At 40.2% G+C, this 18,777-nt stretch overlaps 1 protein-coding gene across 3 annotated transcripts in view; it reads right to left on the bottom strand.

Moving 5' to 3' along the window:
- bcar1 (BCAR1 scaffold protein, Cas family member) overlaps positions 1–18,777 on the bottom strand; it is a 205,212-nt gene that overhangs the window by 15,608 nt on the left and 170,827 nt on the right. For all 3 annotated transcript variants that reach the window (XM_080028050.1, XM_080028048.1, XM_080028049.1), the window contains exon 3: positions 3,612–3,761. In XM_080028050.1, coding sequence (XP_079884176.1) covers positions 3,612–3,761 — 150 coding nt within the window. The remainder of the gene's footprint in view (positions 1–3,611; positions 3,762–18,777) is intronic.

Raw genomic sequence — 18,777 nt, 5'->3', positions numbered from 1 at the left:
CACGGGAAAGCTCTCCATAAACTGTGCAGTTGATTGGCATATCAACACTAGGGCTGAAACTAACGATTATTTTGATAATCGATTAATCTGTGGATTATTTTCTCGATTAATCGATTATTAATGGACTAGTGTTTTGGTCCGTAAAATGTCAGAAAATGGTGATTTTTTTTAATAAATTTTCCAAAGCCCATGTTGACGTCCTCAAATGTATTGTTATGTCCATAACACACAGATATTTCAGTTTACTGTCATAATAGGATTGAAGAAACCAGAAAATATTCACATTTGAGAAGCTGAAATCGGAGATTTTTTTTATCAAAAGATTATTCGAAACGATTAATCGATGATCAAAATAGTTGGTGATTATTTTAATAATCGATTAATAATCGATTTGTCGATTAATCGTTGCAGCTCTAATCAACATGCTCCCGTAGGTAACCACACCTGAGACTCCACTTGCTAATGCGGGCATCAGAGATCAAGCTGCAGTGTTAGCTCATCCTCAAGCTACCATCACTCCCCAGCCTCGAAGCAGACCAGGGCTGAATGGATTTACTTCAACTTAACTTTTTGTTAGGATATGTCCAGCAAAGGTTGGCAATCTGTTTGTGTGATCTACCGTTATACTTGAGTGTGGAGGAGACTGTGTGCCTGGAAGACTGAGAGACACCATCTCTCCTCTGGAAATGTAAGTAGTCAAAAATAATTCTGTCCGTTTGTTAGTTGAATGTCAGTAATGTGCTTTATCTTATCCCTCCTATAACAACCAACACTGACTGAAATGAGAGAATGCTTTTAGTAGTTACTGGGTTTAGTAGTTAAACAGACGGTGAAACTGTATGGCGTGTTGGAAGCTGAAGTATTTGTTTTGAATAGCTTGTCTGTATAGCTGAAGTACACACCGCTATAAGTCGGCGGACAGTTTGTAGTGTAAGCAGTAGTGGTACTAGCAGCAGTAGTCCTATTACCAGTGGTGGGCCGTCAACCAGCAGGGCCTTCTCTGATGGCCCTGTCAAAATCCAAATAATATATTTTTTGTTGTTGTTTAAAATTATATTAATTTGTGTTTAAATGTGTCTGAACTTAATTAAAAAAATTCAGTACGTTACAATAATAATTACAATTATTTTGGAATATAGTTATTTTTTGTGAGGCTGAGCTGGATTTCCCTCATCTAAACGCATCACAGCTATGTGGAGCAGCAGGACCTGCACTAGAAGTATTGCTAGCCTTTCATTGAAGCTGCCGTCTCCTATTGGATAATAACTTTGACTGACATGTCTCACCAGCCAATCAGATTCTGATGTGTAGGGACAGCCCGCCCCAAGGCCCAGCGATATCTCAGCCGCTAGCCCCCCGTGATGTCATCAGCGAAGTTTGAAACTTTGGCGGGCTATTAGCATTGTGATGTGAGTGAACTACTATGGCCATCGCTTTCACACAACCTACTCATCCCGTTGCCGATCTAGCGTGGCTATTTAAAGATGATCGTTTAACATAGTTTAGATATAGTTTCGACAGGAATACTACACGTAAGCTGGATGGGCTGATAACGTTTTTTTGCGGCACCTCACTGACTGTTACTTCTTGCATGTTTAATTTTTGTTATTGAAGCGAATGCGGCGCACTGGTAATATTGTCGCTATACTAAATTGAATCCGTTGAAGTTGGGCAAGCATCCGGTGAACCCTACTACAATAACTGGATGCTTGTTTTGTATTGTGTTAAGCGTTTGCAAACAGTTGTCGAGTGACATGAAATATCTGATGGTGATGGTGCAGTAGTCTATCTGGTGTAGGATAAATAACAGTGGTGTGCGCAGTGCGCTGCTCTGTGGTTGTTGAAGATCAACTGTCAAGCTCTTCATGTTATGCATTTGTGTATACTGTGATTTTAGCCTATATTTTGTATGTGGCTGTGTTGGCTGTATCGGCACCTGACGTGTGCGTTTCTCAGTGTTTGGGGGGTGGGGGGGATTGGAGTTCGCTACTGAAGGCCCTGACTGAAACCCCACGGTACACTACTGCCTATTACATCTCCAGTGTAATGTACACATAGACAGATATACTGTAAGTTGCCTCTGCTGCTGTTTGTTTCCTGGCCATTATATTACAAACAGCACACAGTATGACTCAGAACTCGTTGCTTCTTGAGCAAGGGCTATACTGAATTTATTAGTAGCCTATCTTATTCTATAATGGAATAAAACATATATTTTCATCAGTTTGTAGCTTTGCCGTAACTACAGATGTATTCAAGATTCAAGATTCAAGATTTTTATTAGTGTCCCAAGAGGGCAAATTGGTTTACAGCGAGGAGAGGCGACAACACATAACAGTACAAAACAGTAACGGACGCAAACATCACAACATGTACGCAGGCCTGGGCACTAAAGTGCAAAGTGCAAAAATCAGGGAAAAACCAACACAACAAAGTCAGTTCCTTTCCCTCCACAGCGTATGATGTATACATGTCAACTAGGCTACATGATGTCATGTTGAATGTGCCATGTTTTACAGATATCTGACCTGACGGAGCCCGTGTTTGATGAGGTGTCCATAGGCAAACACTGTAAACTGAGATCACTGCATTTCACGTTGCATTTCATGTTATTAAAGCCCAGACTGCCCTGAAAAAAAATGATGCTCATAGTGTCACTGTGCTTTAAATGGTTGCTGTTCAAAAGTTTTTTTTAGACGATAGATCCTTAAACAGATCCTAAAATGGCTTCAGGTCTCAGAGAGTTTGAACAGTGCAGTCTGTGTTGATATCTTTCAGTGGTAACACAGACATGAGGACATCCTCTGTGTACAGTCAGTGTGATGCAGTGTGTTTTGAGCTCCTAGCTTGCTGTGCCTCATAGCTGTGTGTAGTGTGATGCTAGTAGTACGTGTGATTACTTGTTATGGTCAGAGCCATCTAACTTGAGCTGTTTCTCCCACACGGCAGATATTATGATGAAGTGCCTCTGGGGTTAAACTGCGTTCGTTCTTCACCCTTATGCAATTGCTGACTTCAAGAAAAGCTCAGCACTTACATCTGTTATTACAGATAACCTACACATCTTCCTCATCTTGTTTGTCCTTCATTTTTCATCCCTCTCTTTGCTCCATCTCTCCTCCTGCCTCCTCAGCTCTCCTTTCACTGTGTCTTCTCATCTGAGTGACCTTTCTCTCTCTCTCATTTTGTACCTGTAAGCATCTAGATTCTCTTCCAGGTATTTTTGGCATGTGCTTATTAAGCAGAAAACATGATCGTGAACAATATGTGTGGAACTACGCAGGAAGTGAACTGACCAGTGTTTATGGAATCAAATGCAAAGGCACCAATGCGGACACACACACACACACACACACACACACACACACACACACATACATACACTCACACACATGCGTTCGTTAATGGTTACCATAACAACCATGTGGTTAACTTGAGGGAATTAATAGACTTTCCAATACAGCTATCCTCGAATGACATGTTACCTTCAGAAACACTTGAATATTAGCATGCACTACTGGCTGTCCTCCATTTGCCAGATTTTTACCTACAATACCCCCCCCCCCTCTCCCACCACACACACACACACACACACACACACACACTCGTACCTGAGTGTTGTACTGCTGTCGAGTTGGCGGCACGTCGTATATGTCCTGATGTGTTGCAGGTTGATGTCTGGGCAGGATGTCGTACTCATTCTGCTCTGGTTTCAGTGTGTCATACACATACACCTGGCCAACACGGGTGGGGACTACCACCTGGAAAAACACACACACACACACACACACACACACACACACACACACACACGCGCACGCGCACACGCACACGCACACGCACAGAGCAGAGGGTCAGGAATGAGAATTTTGTATTACGGTTTCTTTGTAGGCTATCACAAATTTTTCTGAAATGGGGCGCTCCGGTGGCGTAGTGGATAGAGCGCGTACCATATTGGCTCCGACCTTCGATGCAGTGGTCGCGGGTTCAAATCCGACCTGTGGACCTTTACTGCAGGTCATCCCCCTCTCTCTCTCTCTGTCTCCCCATTTCAACTCTGTACTATCAAATAAAACTTGAAAAATGCCAAAAAAAATCGAAAAGAAAATGTTTGACAATATCTTACTCTTATGCGTAAAACTTGCATCTCTTTAAAAACCCAAAATCTAGATCTACAGTAAAAATATTTAGGCCTTTATCAGTTTAAAAAATTATAATTTCGGTCGGATACATGTAAAGGTCTTAAAACGTATTTTCAGCATCTTTTTCACAGAAAAAAATGTATCCAAAAATCAGACAAATAACAATTTATAAAACAAATCCTTCTGTAACAACCTACACAATAGTGCTAAATGTATGTAAAATGTACTGATGTATGTTCTAAAGAAGTAGAGATTTTTTGGTATTGAGTATTGAAAAAAACTAATGTTGGGATAAAGGCCGTTAAATATGGTTGTATAGAAGAAATATACAGACGGAAACAGAACCAAGGTTTAGTAAAATAAACACCTAAAATTACATTTTGGACCTTTGGTTTATGCTAGTTTGAAATAGGACATGTTATCTGCATATAATAAACAAGAACCCAAAAATGTAACAGTGATTGAAAAAATAATGTTTTTGCCTGCCGTTTCTCACATTGAGCCTGTGTTTCAGCACAGTCTAAAGTTAGAGACAGCTTCTATACCTTTGGATGACTATATGTATTGCATCTTCACACTAGAGCTGCAACGATTAATCGACGAATCGATGATTAATCGATTATTAAAATAATCGCCAACTATTTTGATAATCGATGAATCGTTTTGAGTAATTTTTTAATAAAAAATGTCCAAATTCTCTGATTTCAGCTTCTCAAATGTGAATATTTTCTGGTTTCTTTAATCCTATTATATCAGTAAACTGAAATATCTGTGTGTTTTGGACATAACAATACATTTGAGGACGTCAACATGGGCTTTGAAAAATTTATCAACATTTTTCAAAATTTTCTGACATTTTACGGACCAAAACACTAATCGATTAATAATCGATTAATCGAGAAAATAATCGACAGATTAATCGATTATCAAAATAATCGTTAGTTGCAGCCCTACTTCACACCCAATGAACAGAAACTTAAAGTTGTTCAGTCTGATTTGGAAAAAAGCTGTAGACACACACAGGCAATGAAAACAGAGCAAGGGGTCCTGCCATTGTTGCCGTGGGAACCATGGCTGCCCCATTGTCTGCCTGTTTAAACTGTTTATTCCATTGTATTGAGTGTAAAGTCAACCCACAAGGCTGGTGGAACAACAGCAACTGGGGGTAGGCTCCCACACACACAGACACAGACACAGACACAGACACACACACACACACACACACACACACACCATCACTCGTCATTCACTGTCCACTGCACTACAAACCCTCACTTTACTTACATAGTGAACAGTGAATCAAATTATTCTTCTTCTTCTTATTATTCTCATTCCCTTTTTTCTAGCTCTGTCTCCCACTTGTTGCACATAGAAATGCAAAAATTGCAACTTTCTCAAATCTTAGTAGGATAGCTTGAGAAACATGGCCGCCATCGACCAAAACGTTTACGCATGGGCGGGGCTTAGCAGCTAATTGGCCATAACTCATTAACCATAGGTCCTATCATCGTGAAACTTGCTGGATATGTGCAGAAGACATTTGGTAGCATGTCCACCTAAGCTTTTCGAGATTAACCCATAGGGGTGCCACAAATTTAAATCCATAGTTCAAAAATGCAATGTTTTACAGGCCACGCCCCTCGTCCCCTGACTCTGATTGACTTGAAATTTCAACCCAGTCTCACAGTGAAATGTAAAATAGGTACATTGGTCCACAGCGCAAAATGTAGAGATTTCACAATACAGGCCTTGAAATTGTGAATTACCTACATTTGTTCCCCCTATTCATTTCTAATGGCCAGCGTACATGTCACGTGACTTTCAAATCCTCCCGGCCGAAACGAAACCCAAGCTGTGACCGCCATTGCCCCAGCTTTTATTCTGCAGATTTTTAAGATGTATAAGCTATTAAATGGGTTTTTGATAACATTGTTAGTGAGAAATGTGTGTCTTACTCTCACAATCTTCACTCAGTGAATGTATACGATGTAGTTTGATGGTTATCACGAATATTATTCTGGACATCGCCAAGAAAATGTAGAAATACAACATTTCTTTCAGGTCGATATAGTGGTTGCTATGCTGTTGCTATGACGCTCCTGGCGCTGCCTTGAACCGGAAACAGGAAGCGTTTGAATTATTATTATTTCTTTGCTGTAAATGCTTAATTTGTTGTTCTCTCATTTAAAAAACACATGTTTATTACAGAGGAGGGATGACGTCTACAGAGTCGCCTGCTAACAGCTCCCGTGACAGTTATGAACGTTTTATATTTTCGTTGTCACGAGGAAAGCCAATCAAGAGAGCAGAGCTCAGTCATCTTCCACGGTCAGACAGGAAGTGAAGCGATAAATTACAAAGTAAAATCAGTTTGACACTTCCGGTTTCACCGTAATGAATTTAGCTTTCTTGATATGTCATTTAGAGCGATCTGATGATTCTGATCACTCGATATTGCGGACTTTACAGTTAAAATAGCAGGAGAGATCACTTTGCTTGCTTTTTAACCTCTGCATAATCTTGTGGATTAAATTACTTTTTATTTTATTCATTATTTTACATGAAATTACCTTTGAGGGATATCCTTGACACCTTTTTTGTTTCTCACCTGCACACTTTGTTACCTTTTACCTTTTACGTTGTATCTTATTTTCTATTGTCTATATCTTTTTAGTTTTTTTATTGTGCAAATAAATTAAATCAAATCAAAAGCATTACACCGGAAACAGGAAGCGTTTTGATGACTTTCGTTTTTTTTTAATTTTATTCTTTGCTGTAAAAGCTTAATGTAACTGCTAAATTGTGTTCTCTAATTTAAAAAAAAACATGTTTATTTAAGAGCAGGGATTACGTCTCCAGAGTTGCCCGCTTACACCTCCCGTGACAGTTAGGAAAGTTTTTTTTTTCACGAGCAGCTCCCATGAAGCATGGAAGCGATGCCTATGAGTTCATGGCATGGACATATAAAGAGTTCCGAGCTGTCCGCCGGTGATGGGCCGCATTCTTTCAGCTTGTGACGTCATCTGAATGGGCGCATTCCATTTTCATGTCTGCACCAAGCTGAATCAAAAGGCCACTATGTTTGTTTTATAGCCTGATATTGATTTTAATGTAATTTCATGTGGCTGATTATATTTATTATGAAATAAAATATATTAAAAACATATATTATATCAGTTAATAGGCCTATTGAACCAAATCATCCACTAAAGCCCTACTGTGTGTGTGTGTGTGTGTGTGCGTGTGTGTGTGTGTGTTTGAGTGATAGTGAGAGAGAGAGAGAGAGAGAGAGAGAGCATGGTCAATCAGACTGAAGACTATGTTAACAGTGAGTGAGTGAGTGAGTGAGTGAGTGTGAGTGAGAGAGAGAGAGAGAGAAAGCATGGCCAAATTGACTAAAGACTGTTAAGAAATGTTTCATTGCATGCCCCTCATTTAATCCCTGCACTCTCTTCATAGGCCTATTTTAATGAGATATTCAGAATATTCAGCAGTTGAGGGTGTGCCATGCATGTTGTGGGAGGAAGATGATCGAGATGGTTGTGGATTTTTGGATGAAATGGAGCACTAGGCCGAAAACAATAGGATGCCTGCTTCTCGAATCCTGGGGGAAGAGGATGAGATGGTGGAGGGCTACAGAGACCTGCATTTACTTCTACAACAGACTGCAAATGTAACATGGGGGTTGTGCATGGAGGGACAGAGCAGACTGTACTTCATGAGCAAATCATTATTTACCTATTTGGGCCCATAGTTGGTTGTGGAGAGAATGATAATTCACAAGCTGCTGAAGATAATGGACAGCACTGCTCCTTCAGCTATTCAACCACTACAGAAAGTCATTCCTGCCAACTGCAATACAATCCACAATAACTGCTGCTTCAATGCTACAATTTCCCTATGGCAATAAATAAAGTAGGCCTACATTATCCATCTACAAATCCATCCATCCATCTATGCAGGTATATTTGATTTAGGCCTGTATTTTAGATTATGCATAGCGTTCTGCATTATAATCTCTGAAAGTGACATCCTTTGGATTATTATTTCCAAAAGAAAACAAATGAGCAAACAAAAAGCTTCATTTTCATTATTGGGCTTTAAAAAGTGATCAGGGGCCTATTTCAGGTAGCTGGTTTTGAGTCAACCCAGAGTTTGTTCGCTCTGAGTTAGTGGAAACTCAGGGTTTTCCGTTTCAGGTAGCAGGTTCAGCGCAACCGAGAGTCAGTTACTGCGGCAACATACGCCGTGGGTCTAACCTGCTGGATAGGTGGTTAGACCTACCCTGAGTTTGTTTTCACTTTACGCTGCAGCTCCGACTGAAGAAAGAGTGTCACTGTCACACGCGTCCCTGTACAGTTTGAAGCAAAATCACTCCATAGAAATCTCCATCGGGATGTTTTTATCATTTCCTGATGATTTTACGTTTGACCGATCATTTATCTGATCAGTAGCCTTGTTCTCAGTCCGTTCATATAGGCGGCCACCTTACACATCGTGACATGCTCTACATTCAGATTAATAAACCTATTTGTATTGTTTTTAACTGGACTTAATTGTCTTTCACTCCCCATTTTAAAGAAGTGACAGTCTGTTTACTGTACAGTGGGCTATTAGGCTATAGCTTCCCAACATATTATACAGCGAATATAAAACACTGTCAGAAATGCTGTGCCGCGCCAGCTTTATTACTTTACTGCTGATATGCGTAACTTTTTAAAATAGACTATGGCTTCTCATACGGAAGCGAAATGATTGCTCTGTTTTTTTCTGAATTGCCGAGGAGATTAGATCAGAGTTATGTGACAATATCCCCGTTAATTCTTCTCCATAGGCTACCATAAACTCATTCGTTAATATTTCTAACTCCAGTGGGAGTGAGAAGTGGAGAAGTGGGAGGATCACGCATTTGTTTCTTCTGTTTCCATGGTGAATCATGTTATCAGCGATCCATTGACGATGGCTTTTATGCACACGCTCCACCCAGAGTGAACACGCTCAGAGTTGATTGACCCAACGCTGATCCACTGTTTTGTAACCGAAAACCCAGAGTTACTCATCAACCCTGCGCTCTGAGTTGACCAACTCAGAGCGCAGGATTAAACTCAGAGTATGTAAAACCAGCTACCTGAAATAGGGCCCAGAAGATCAAAACCTTGCCATAAGAACACCAACTGAATACATCGCTGGAAAGGTCTTAATGTTGTCAGTGTAAAGATTCTACGACTCTACATTTAAACACACCTACAATTCACCATCATGCTTATTATTTGATTTAATTTATTTGCACAATAAAAAAATAGGCCACAGAAAAATAAGATATAAAGTAAAAGGTAAAAGGTAACTTGTGCAGGTGAGAAAAAAAATGGGTGAAGGATATCTCACCTCAAAGGTAATTTAATGTCAAATAATGAATAAAATAAAAATTATACAGAGGTTAAAAAGCAAGGAAAGTGCTTTTTGTTAGCACTTGCTATTTTAAATAATATACATATATTTTGCAGGTTTCATACCCTTCTATTTTAAAACGCTCTATAAGTAGAAGACACCACCACTCAAGGGCATGTCCGTCTAAAGGAAATGCAATGAAGAGAGTAAATCATGATATATATTTCTTCTCTTCTCTCTCTTTATGATGAATGTAAGTTTGATTTAATTTATTTGCGAGATAAAAAAAAGGAGGTGTAAGCGGGCAACTCTGGAGACGTAATCCCTGCTCTTAAATAAACATGTTTTTTAAAAATTAGAGAACACAATTTAGCAGTTACATTAAGCTTTTACAGCAAAGAATAAAAAAAAACAAAAAAACGAAAGTCATCAAAACGCTTCCTGTTTCCGGTGTAATGCTTTTGATTTGATTTAATTTATTTGCACAATAAAAAAACTAAAAAGATATAGACAATAGAAAATAAGATACAACGTAAAAGGTAAAAGGTAACAAAGTGTGCAGGTGAGAAAAAAAATAGGTGTCAAGGATATCCCTCAAAGGTAATTTCATGTAAAATAATGAATAAAATAAAAAGTAATTTAATCCACAAGATTATGCAGAGGTTAAAAAGCAAGCAAAGTGATCTCTCCTGCTATTTTAACTGTAAAGTCCGCAATATCGAGTGATCAGAATCATCAGATCGCTCTAAATGACATATCAAGAAAGCTAAATTCATTACATATGGTGAAACCGGAAGTGTCAAACTGATTTTACTTTGTAATTTATCGCTTCACTTCCTGTCTGACCGTGGAGGATGACTGAGCTCTGCTCTCTTGATTGGCTTTCCTCGTGACAACGAAAATATAAAACGTTCATAACTGTCACGGGAGCTGTTAGCAGGCGACTCTGTAGACGTCATCCCTCCTCTGTAATAAACATGTGTTTTTTAAATGAGAGAACAACAAATTAAGCATTTACAGCAAAGAAATAATAATAATTCAAACGCTTCCTGTTTCCGGTTCAAGGCAGCGCCAAGAGCGTCATAGCAACAGCATAGCAACCACTATATCGACCTGAAAGAAATGTTGTATTTCTACATTTTCTTGGCGATGTCCAGAATAATATTCGTGATAACCATCAAACTACATCGTATACATTCACTGAGTGAAGATTGTGAGAGTAAGACACACATTTCTCACTAACAATGTTATCAAAAACCCATTTAATAGCTTATACATCTTAAAAATCTGCAGAATAAAAGCTGGGGCAATGGCGGTCACAGCTTGGGTTTCGTTTCGGCCGGGAGGATTTGAAAGTCACGTGACATGTACGCTGGCCATTAGAAATGAATAGGGGGAACAAATGTAGGTAATTCACAATTTCAAGGCCTGTATTGTGAAATCTCTACATTTTGCGCTGTGGACCAATGTACCTATTTTACATTTCACTGTGAGACTGGGTTGGAAATTTCTAACACATGTACAGCTCATGGTCTCCACAATAAAGCCTCTTGGACACACCAAACAGATGGGCCTGCCTGTGATTGTCAGTCCGTTGCGTCTTTTTTCAGCTCCAGGTCTGATTAATGAAAGCTCCTCCGGGGGCTCAGTTTCCGGGGGCTGTCAGAGGAATGCTGTGTGTGAGAAACAGGCACAGACAAATGATCAAACCCTCCAGGTGACAAGCTGTCTGTACTAATCTGCCTCTGTCTCTTCACTCTCTTTCCCTCTGCCTGCAGCTCACCTGCTCACACCTGCTCTCTCTTCTCTTCCATAAACGGGAAAATCGTGACTTAACTCTTCACAAGTGGAATCATTTTAATACAATGAGAGGAAATTGCTCAAAAGCAGACAGTCTGTATATCTGATATTCTGTCTTGCGTTTTCTCTAATTCTCAGGTTGGTGTGCCAAAAAACCAACACACACACGCACGCACACGCACACACACGTAAATACCGTTCACTCATTGTCAGAAAGCTTTCAGCAGTATTGATGACACTTGGCTAAGTGCCAGATGGGTCCTGCAGACACACACACACACACAAAAACACACAGGTACACGCGTTCCCCGTCCCTGCATCAGATTGATAACCCATTATTGATCATCTGTCTGTGTCCACCCTAGAGGAAAGACACACACTTACACACTAACGCTAAGTGACCTGTGCATGTGTGTGTGTGTGTGTGTGTGTGTGTATAACGTGTAGTACTAGCGATAGCCTGCTGAGCTTTATAATCTTTCAGAAGATCAGGGGCCGTATTCACAAAACATTTTATCTTAGCATTTAGAGTACTCCTAAGGAGCACTAAAAGTTCAGAGTCATTTTTTAAAACCTATTCACAAAGCTTCTGAGACCAACTTTTACTAAGGAGTGGGAGGAACTCCGAGGCTAAGATAAAAGGGCGGGGTTGACCCGGTTGCTATGGATGACGTCATGGTCATACCTTCTATACCCACAGTGATTGGCTGAGACGGAATGAGTTTCTAAGAGTGAATTTATGATAGAAACACTGTGGGAGTTATCCATATCATGTCGCTTTATTAAAGTAAAGAGTTTTTAAATACAATTAATGATAAGTGAAACTGATTTAACATGAAACCAAGAATATACTGCAGGGTGTCACACACATTTGTTCACAATTAGCCTACAATAGCGCCACATTGGCCTATTAATTTTCAATTATACAATGATTTGAATTGGATAAAATATTCTCATTGAAGAGCTGCACGCCATGCACTCTCACTGTATTTCTCCAAACAGCGGACTATGGAGTCAGACAGCGACAAACGTGAAAATTCACTATTTAGAAACACCAGTCAGCGAAATTGCTAAACTGCATATGGAAAGAAAAGGCAGGAAACGTGGCTATACAGTAGCGCACTTTTGGAACGGAGGAGATGCTGCAAAGCTTCACATAGCCTATAGGCCTACTCTACAGTAGTAGGAAATTAAACCCAAACGTGACACCAACAGTAAACTTTCAGTGCATCGTAAACCTACAGCAACTGTAGGAAAAAGAGCTTAATAAATATTTAAAAAGAAAATATATATACCGTACTTTCCGCACTATATGCCGCACTGGACAATAGGCCGCAGGTGTTATAATGTTTAATTACCATATGTAAGAGTTCGTGCACAGAGGGGATTGTCGGGAAAGAGATGGCTGCTTGAGGAAGCTCCCACATTTCAACAAACAAGTTGCATATTTGCATAACGTACGTAAGTGTTACCATTTAGTGCAATAGTAGCTATTAGGGATGGGCACGAGTGTTTTCGCTACTCGTGTGATCGCTTGCATTCCTCGAGGATCAATCGATTCCTCGTCAAACTTGTTTCTATTTTTAGGACGCAACGCATCTGTCTACAGAACAACGGTTGACCGCAATAAAGCGCTCAATGCTTATGTCAAACAGTCACAGTTGCCATATGATATTAAGGATTTATTTTCCAAAAGTTTAAAACACATTTTCCAAACTGAAAGTAATTAAATAAGCGGGCCACAATTTAAACCGATCGAGTAGGTCTGCGGTGGAGAGAGAAAAAAGAGAGAGAAAAAAAGCATGGGCTGTAGTTGGCTAACATTCAAAATAGACATTTAAAATAAGAAGGGCAGCAAATACAATAACATTATTGTCCTACAATTTAAACACATAGATAGGCTAAATCACTCACCAAAGCAGTAGAAGTAGTAGGCTAGTATATCCAACCGTGTAATGCTCACTCCTGTCCGTGACTAATTACCGCGACTAATTCCTCGTTAACGGAACGTTACACCGTCGGCTTTTGAATCTCAATCCTATACTCCATAATAAAGGCTTCTTAAATGTCGTTTGCTCGAATGTGCCCGAAGTCAGCCTGGCTTCTTTACGTGATTTTCCAAGTTTTCCAGCACCGCATTCAGCTCCGCGGTGCTGTGGAGACCACACACTGGCTGCGCTGCACGGAGGTGGCAGTTATTTGCGGTTTCTGTTTGACACAACGCTTAGTTTATTTAACTTGGATCAAAATATTTAATTTTGTTAAACTTTATATCCGTTTTGTGCCGTTTTGTACACGTATATAACATTTTAAAATAGGGGCGGCCGGCCGGCCGGCCTAAAGGCTACAAACACTAAAAAAAACAAAAAACCATTTTCCTCATCCACCAATCGAGATCATTTGAAACGAGGAGTACTCGAGTACTCGATTACTAACGCCCATCCCCAGTAGCTACAGAACATATACTGTGCTGTGTAATAACAGGGTCGAAAAACGGGGAAAAAGTCGCGGCTTGTAGGCCGAAAAGTACGGTATATATATATATATATATATATATAGGGGAGAATGCCCATTTCTAGGAAACATCCTGAATTAATGGGAAATGTGTAAATTTGACTGATAAATCATTTTAGCTCGCTTAAAGGGGAGCAAATGTAAAAAGTGTCTCACATTACCCCGTTCTCCCCTATAATAAATATAAATGTATCTATACTTTCTAAATATAGGCCTAGCTAAAATAAGAAGTGAAACGCCCCTTATTTTTAAGAGTTTCTCGTAAATCAGCAAGTTAGGACTTACTCTTAGCCTTAAAATGTTTTGTGAATTCGGCCCCAGAACTATTGGGGACTGGGCCCCCATTGTATCCAGTCTTTAAGCTAAGCTAAGCTAAGATAAAATAAACTAAGCTAAGCTAAGCTAAGCTAAGCTAAGGTTGTACAGGTTCTAAAACACCTTACCTTAAATTGAATGTTTAAGCTCTGATGAGGACAATACACTTACTTAATAACTGTGTGTAGGATTCTTGTCCAAAGTGCAAAAATATTAACCTATGCCTGTCCTGCCTCCTTTTATCCATCACAATCAACTCAGAATGTTGATGCTCCTTTGCGGGCTTCATGAGGGTTAATAACACAACAATTTAAAACATGTTAGAAGATAAACCCAGTTTAGATACAATATATGAGAACTACATGAAACCATGCCCTTATATCTGCCCACTGAGGTATCAAAAAAAAAAAATTTCACCTTATTATTATTGAGAATAAATTCCATTACATTCAAGTATTGTTTTATCATTACAGAACTTATCTGAAGGGATCTTTTTGCGGTAACCGATATCTCCGTTTATATATATGATCCTAAGAAATGCTTTAGGTATACAGTATAATATTTTGGATATATTTCACACTGCGGTATCAGTTTCATTCTTCTCTCCAGTTTCTGTGTGTACACATGGGGTCACTGTGTGTATGGAAATGGAGGCCTCCAGCCAAGTTTGTTTTATCAATCACATAGTTTGTTTTATAATGAATGTGTGTGTGTGTGTGTGTGTGTGTGTGTGTGTGTGTGTGTGTGTGTGTGTGTGTGTGTGTGTGTGTGTGTGTGTGTGTGTGTGTGTGTGTGTGTGTGTGTGTAAGTAAGCAATGTTAGTAGATTAAGCCCCGGCCCATAGCACATAGGTGAATGAGTAGGTCGGTGCACATAGCCTGGTTTTCTTCTGTCGCAGCAAACAGACCTCTGGCCTGAGGACCACTGTAAGAAGAAGAAACAAAATAATCCCTCTGTGTTCTCCGAATAATTCAGTGTCCTCGTAAAAACCAACAATAAAATAACTTGGGGCGCCCTTAGCTCAGTTGGTAGCGGACCCGGGTTCGATTCCAGCCCGCGGTCGTACTCTGCATGTCACTCCCCTCTCTGCCCCATTTCAACTCTGTCTCTACACTGTCAATAAAACATTAAAAAAAAAAAAAAAAAAAAAAAAAAAACACGGACGCACACACACACACACACACACACACAATGTCAGAGGGCCATTTACTTCCGTATGTGAGATAACGTCAAGCAGAAGGGACTGATTGTTACGTGACAGGAATTGGGTGCAAAGTTTGGGGAGTTCATGCATGGGAATATGGATTTCTACAGAGGCAGGAGAATCTTAATACTGGCAAAAACAAGAAGGTCCTTGCAGCCTTGCAGCTTACGTTTGACCCGTTTCAAGTCAAACACTTTGCAATGGTCTAGTGACCTGTCAGGACAGACCAAAGCAGTCCTCTAGTGTTTGGCTAATTGTCAGATAGCTTAACATGATCCTCTCTTATCTCTTCTCCTCACACCATCACACTGTTACACTGTTACAGTGCTTCACCACAAACTGACAGTCACACATACTGTAGAAGAGAGCATATTAAATATAGCTGAAATAATAAAATAACACATTTTATTTTATCTTCCCGTCAGTGTTATCTAGTCATCATGCTAGTTTAGTTTTACACCAAGGCTGTGAACATTTTTAGATTTCTGCTTCCACATCACTCTGTTACTCTGGACAATCCACAGAACCACTGTCAACAGTTTACACACATCAAGATAAGTTGATGCCAATTCTTTAAATTGAATTTTTCTAAAACATATTTTTGGAGATATAATTGTCAAAGAATACATATATTTAACTCACTGGAATCTCAGCTCTTGTAAGGACTAAAGCTGTTACTGTTGTATTATGAGTATACCCATGAGAAAGCAAAGGGGAAAATTAATGAGAGAGAGAAAGAGAGAGAGAGTTAGAGCCACAGCTACAGTATGTGGGGCATGTGACAACACACACAGACACACAACCGGGGGGGGGGGGGGGGGGGGGTGTCTTAACAGATTAGTGCAGGGGGTGGCATGTCTCCAGGAAAGCTCCAACACACTCATACCTCCCACTCAACTGGATTGTAACACCAAATGGCATGACTGGTGTGTGCGTGCGTGTGTGTGTGTTTGTGTTCTGTCCATTTGCGTGCCCAGACTTGCTGTCTAGTCATTTTGATGGACCCCACAGACAGTGTTGTGCCTGAACGCGTTCAATGAACGATCGTTCATGAACTCGTTCATATTGGGGGCGAACGTGAACTGAACGTATGTATTTCTGCCTCATGAACGTTTTTGCGAACGCGTTCATTCTGATGTTTGTGAACGGTGCTCATTCAGTCGTTCAATCGTTCATTAGAGTGCCAGATTTCCATAGAAAACCCCCGCTAAAGGACAGTGTAAACAGCCCTTAATATGTAGCTGAAAAACACCCAATCTGGCAACACATGCCACCACAGCGTCGCACCGCCGCTGCGTCATCAAAATGCGAAACACCGCGAAAAAAAACAAAAACAAATGAATGCAGCAGCACTTACTCAGACCATGGACCTAGCCTCAGGCTATACCCTCTTCTTCGTATGATTGTTACCTACCTCAGATTGTGTTTGTGTTAATAAGTATGTCAACACATCTTCTGGACTTTGTTGTTAACAGTAGGCCCTACACTGCAGTTTAGAATGGTCTCCTTGAGGGTTTTACTAGTTTAAGTTGTAGGCTAATTTGGTTGTAGAACCTGCCTGGTATATTTTTCTAGTATTGCTTTCTTTGAATGACATTTCATGTGAATTGTTTCCAGGTTTGGAAAATTATAAAAATGGAAAAACATTTGCACCTTTTTGTTTGAATAATTCTTCATTAAAAAGATCATTCAAACAACAACTTTTTCCTCATGTTTTTGAGAATATACTGTAGGGGTAAAAGCTGCAGCTGGCTTCTAGTGTGGACTGAATGTTATTGAAATAATTTCTGTCTGTGGTTCTATATGGTATGTGGCAATTATTTAGAAAAATAATAGCCTGCAGCAACATATTTAAAAAAAAAGAACTATGAACTAGTTCATTTTTGAACTGTGAACTTAGTTCATAATTTTGAATTATGAACTATGAACTGAACTAGTTCATTTTAAAGGGTGTGAACTGAACTTGGAACTAGTTCACGTAGAAAAATAACTTTCCCAACACTGCCCACAGATGGACTGACTCACTTCGATACTGCAGGACTAGATGCAATCACAGTATGCATTTTTTTATTGGTGTTACGTCAAAATATTTCAAAGGCTGTTGAGTTGATATTATGCTGAATTGGGTGACTGCACATCTTTGTATATTATTGGAAATATCTTGTTCTGATCTACCTTGAAAATCAATTTCCATGTATGCAGAAATTGTAAGACAGGCATACTGGATATACACACTTGCTGAACCCAATAAGCTGGTTTATCTCTTGATCTATAACCTGTACTCAAACCCTATTAAGGCCAGGACATACCAGTCCGACTACCCGAAAATGGAGACTGACGATTCAGGGAGCTCCAGTCTTCCCGTCGCGGCCGAAAAAGTGCAAAGAACACACCAAACCGACTGCTGACTTTCCGTACGCTCTGCGCTTGCGCGGGACGTAATGTCTCCATAACAGCAGGAGGCGCTAATCTGTATTGTGGCCCGAAAAAATACGGAAGCCGGAAATGATGGGACGGCTCTCTAGACCATAAACATAGATAGAAATACGTATTTATATTTATGGACCATAAAGAGCACCATTTTTAGCAGAGAGTGTCGAGCATGGTGTCGAGCAGTCAACAAGGGTTGATGCATGTGAGTACTCGCTGAACGAAACAAACACATTAAAACGATGGCTAACTGTTGTTAGCTGTTTGTGCTACCCGCCTCACTTCCGGGCTTCACTGATTCGCTAGCCCTCCACAAATCAAATTGCTCCAACTGAAAGACTGCCCGCCGCCCAATCGGCTCAAAAGAAGCCCGACGACATCTACGACGACCGATTTCACGGCACACACCAAACAGATTCGTGTCCCCGCCGCCTCCCGACTCTACGACGGAAATTATCGGGCCGGTGTGTCCTGGCCTTTAAAAGCACTGGAAGGACTACATTGTTAGTGCACCAGCGCGTTTCCCGAAAGCTGGAAAACATTTATTGAAACTGAAGGCTGGTGAGAAATTTGTATTTAAAGGTCACATATTATGCTAAATGCACTTTTTAAATGTGTTCTAACATATCCATGGGTCCACGGTGTGCCTAGAGACTGCCAAAATATAAAAAAAAATAACAATCTCTCCTTTTCTCACTCTCCCCCTTTCTGAAACCCCCACCCCTCCCCCCCAATATACTCCAGTCAGAATTCTCGCCGACTATTACGTAATAGTCGGCACAGCCACATCCCCATATTTTCTTTATATGTCCATGCTTCCCCCCCAGAAACGTCCACCGTGCAGTAGTCTATGATAACCCCACCCCCCCCATTTCTTATTGGTCCACGGCCCGAGATCCGATGGAAAATTTTCCGAGCGACAGCCATGTTGTTTTCCCCGCTAAGCGACAAGATGCCCTTAGTACAGCCTGAATGTTACGTACA

The sequence above is a fragment of the Ammodytes marinus genome (assembly GCF_949987685.1).
Source record: "Ammodytes marinus genome assembly, chromosome: 5".
In the NCBI taxonomy this organism is placed as follows: Eukaryota; Metazoa; Chordata; class Actinopteri; order Uranoscopiformes; family Ammodytidae; genus Ammodytes; species Ammodytes marinus.
The sequence above is the reverse complement of the archived record's forward strand: the minus strand, read 5'-3'. Positions and strand labels throughout refer to the sequence as shown.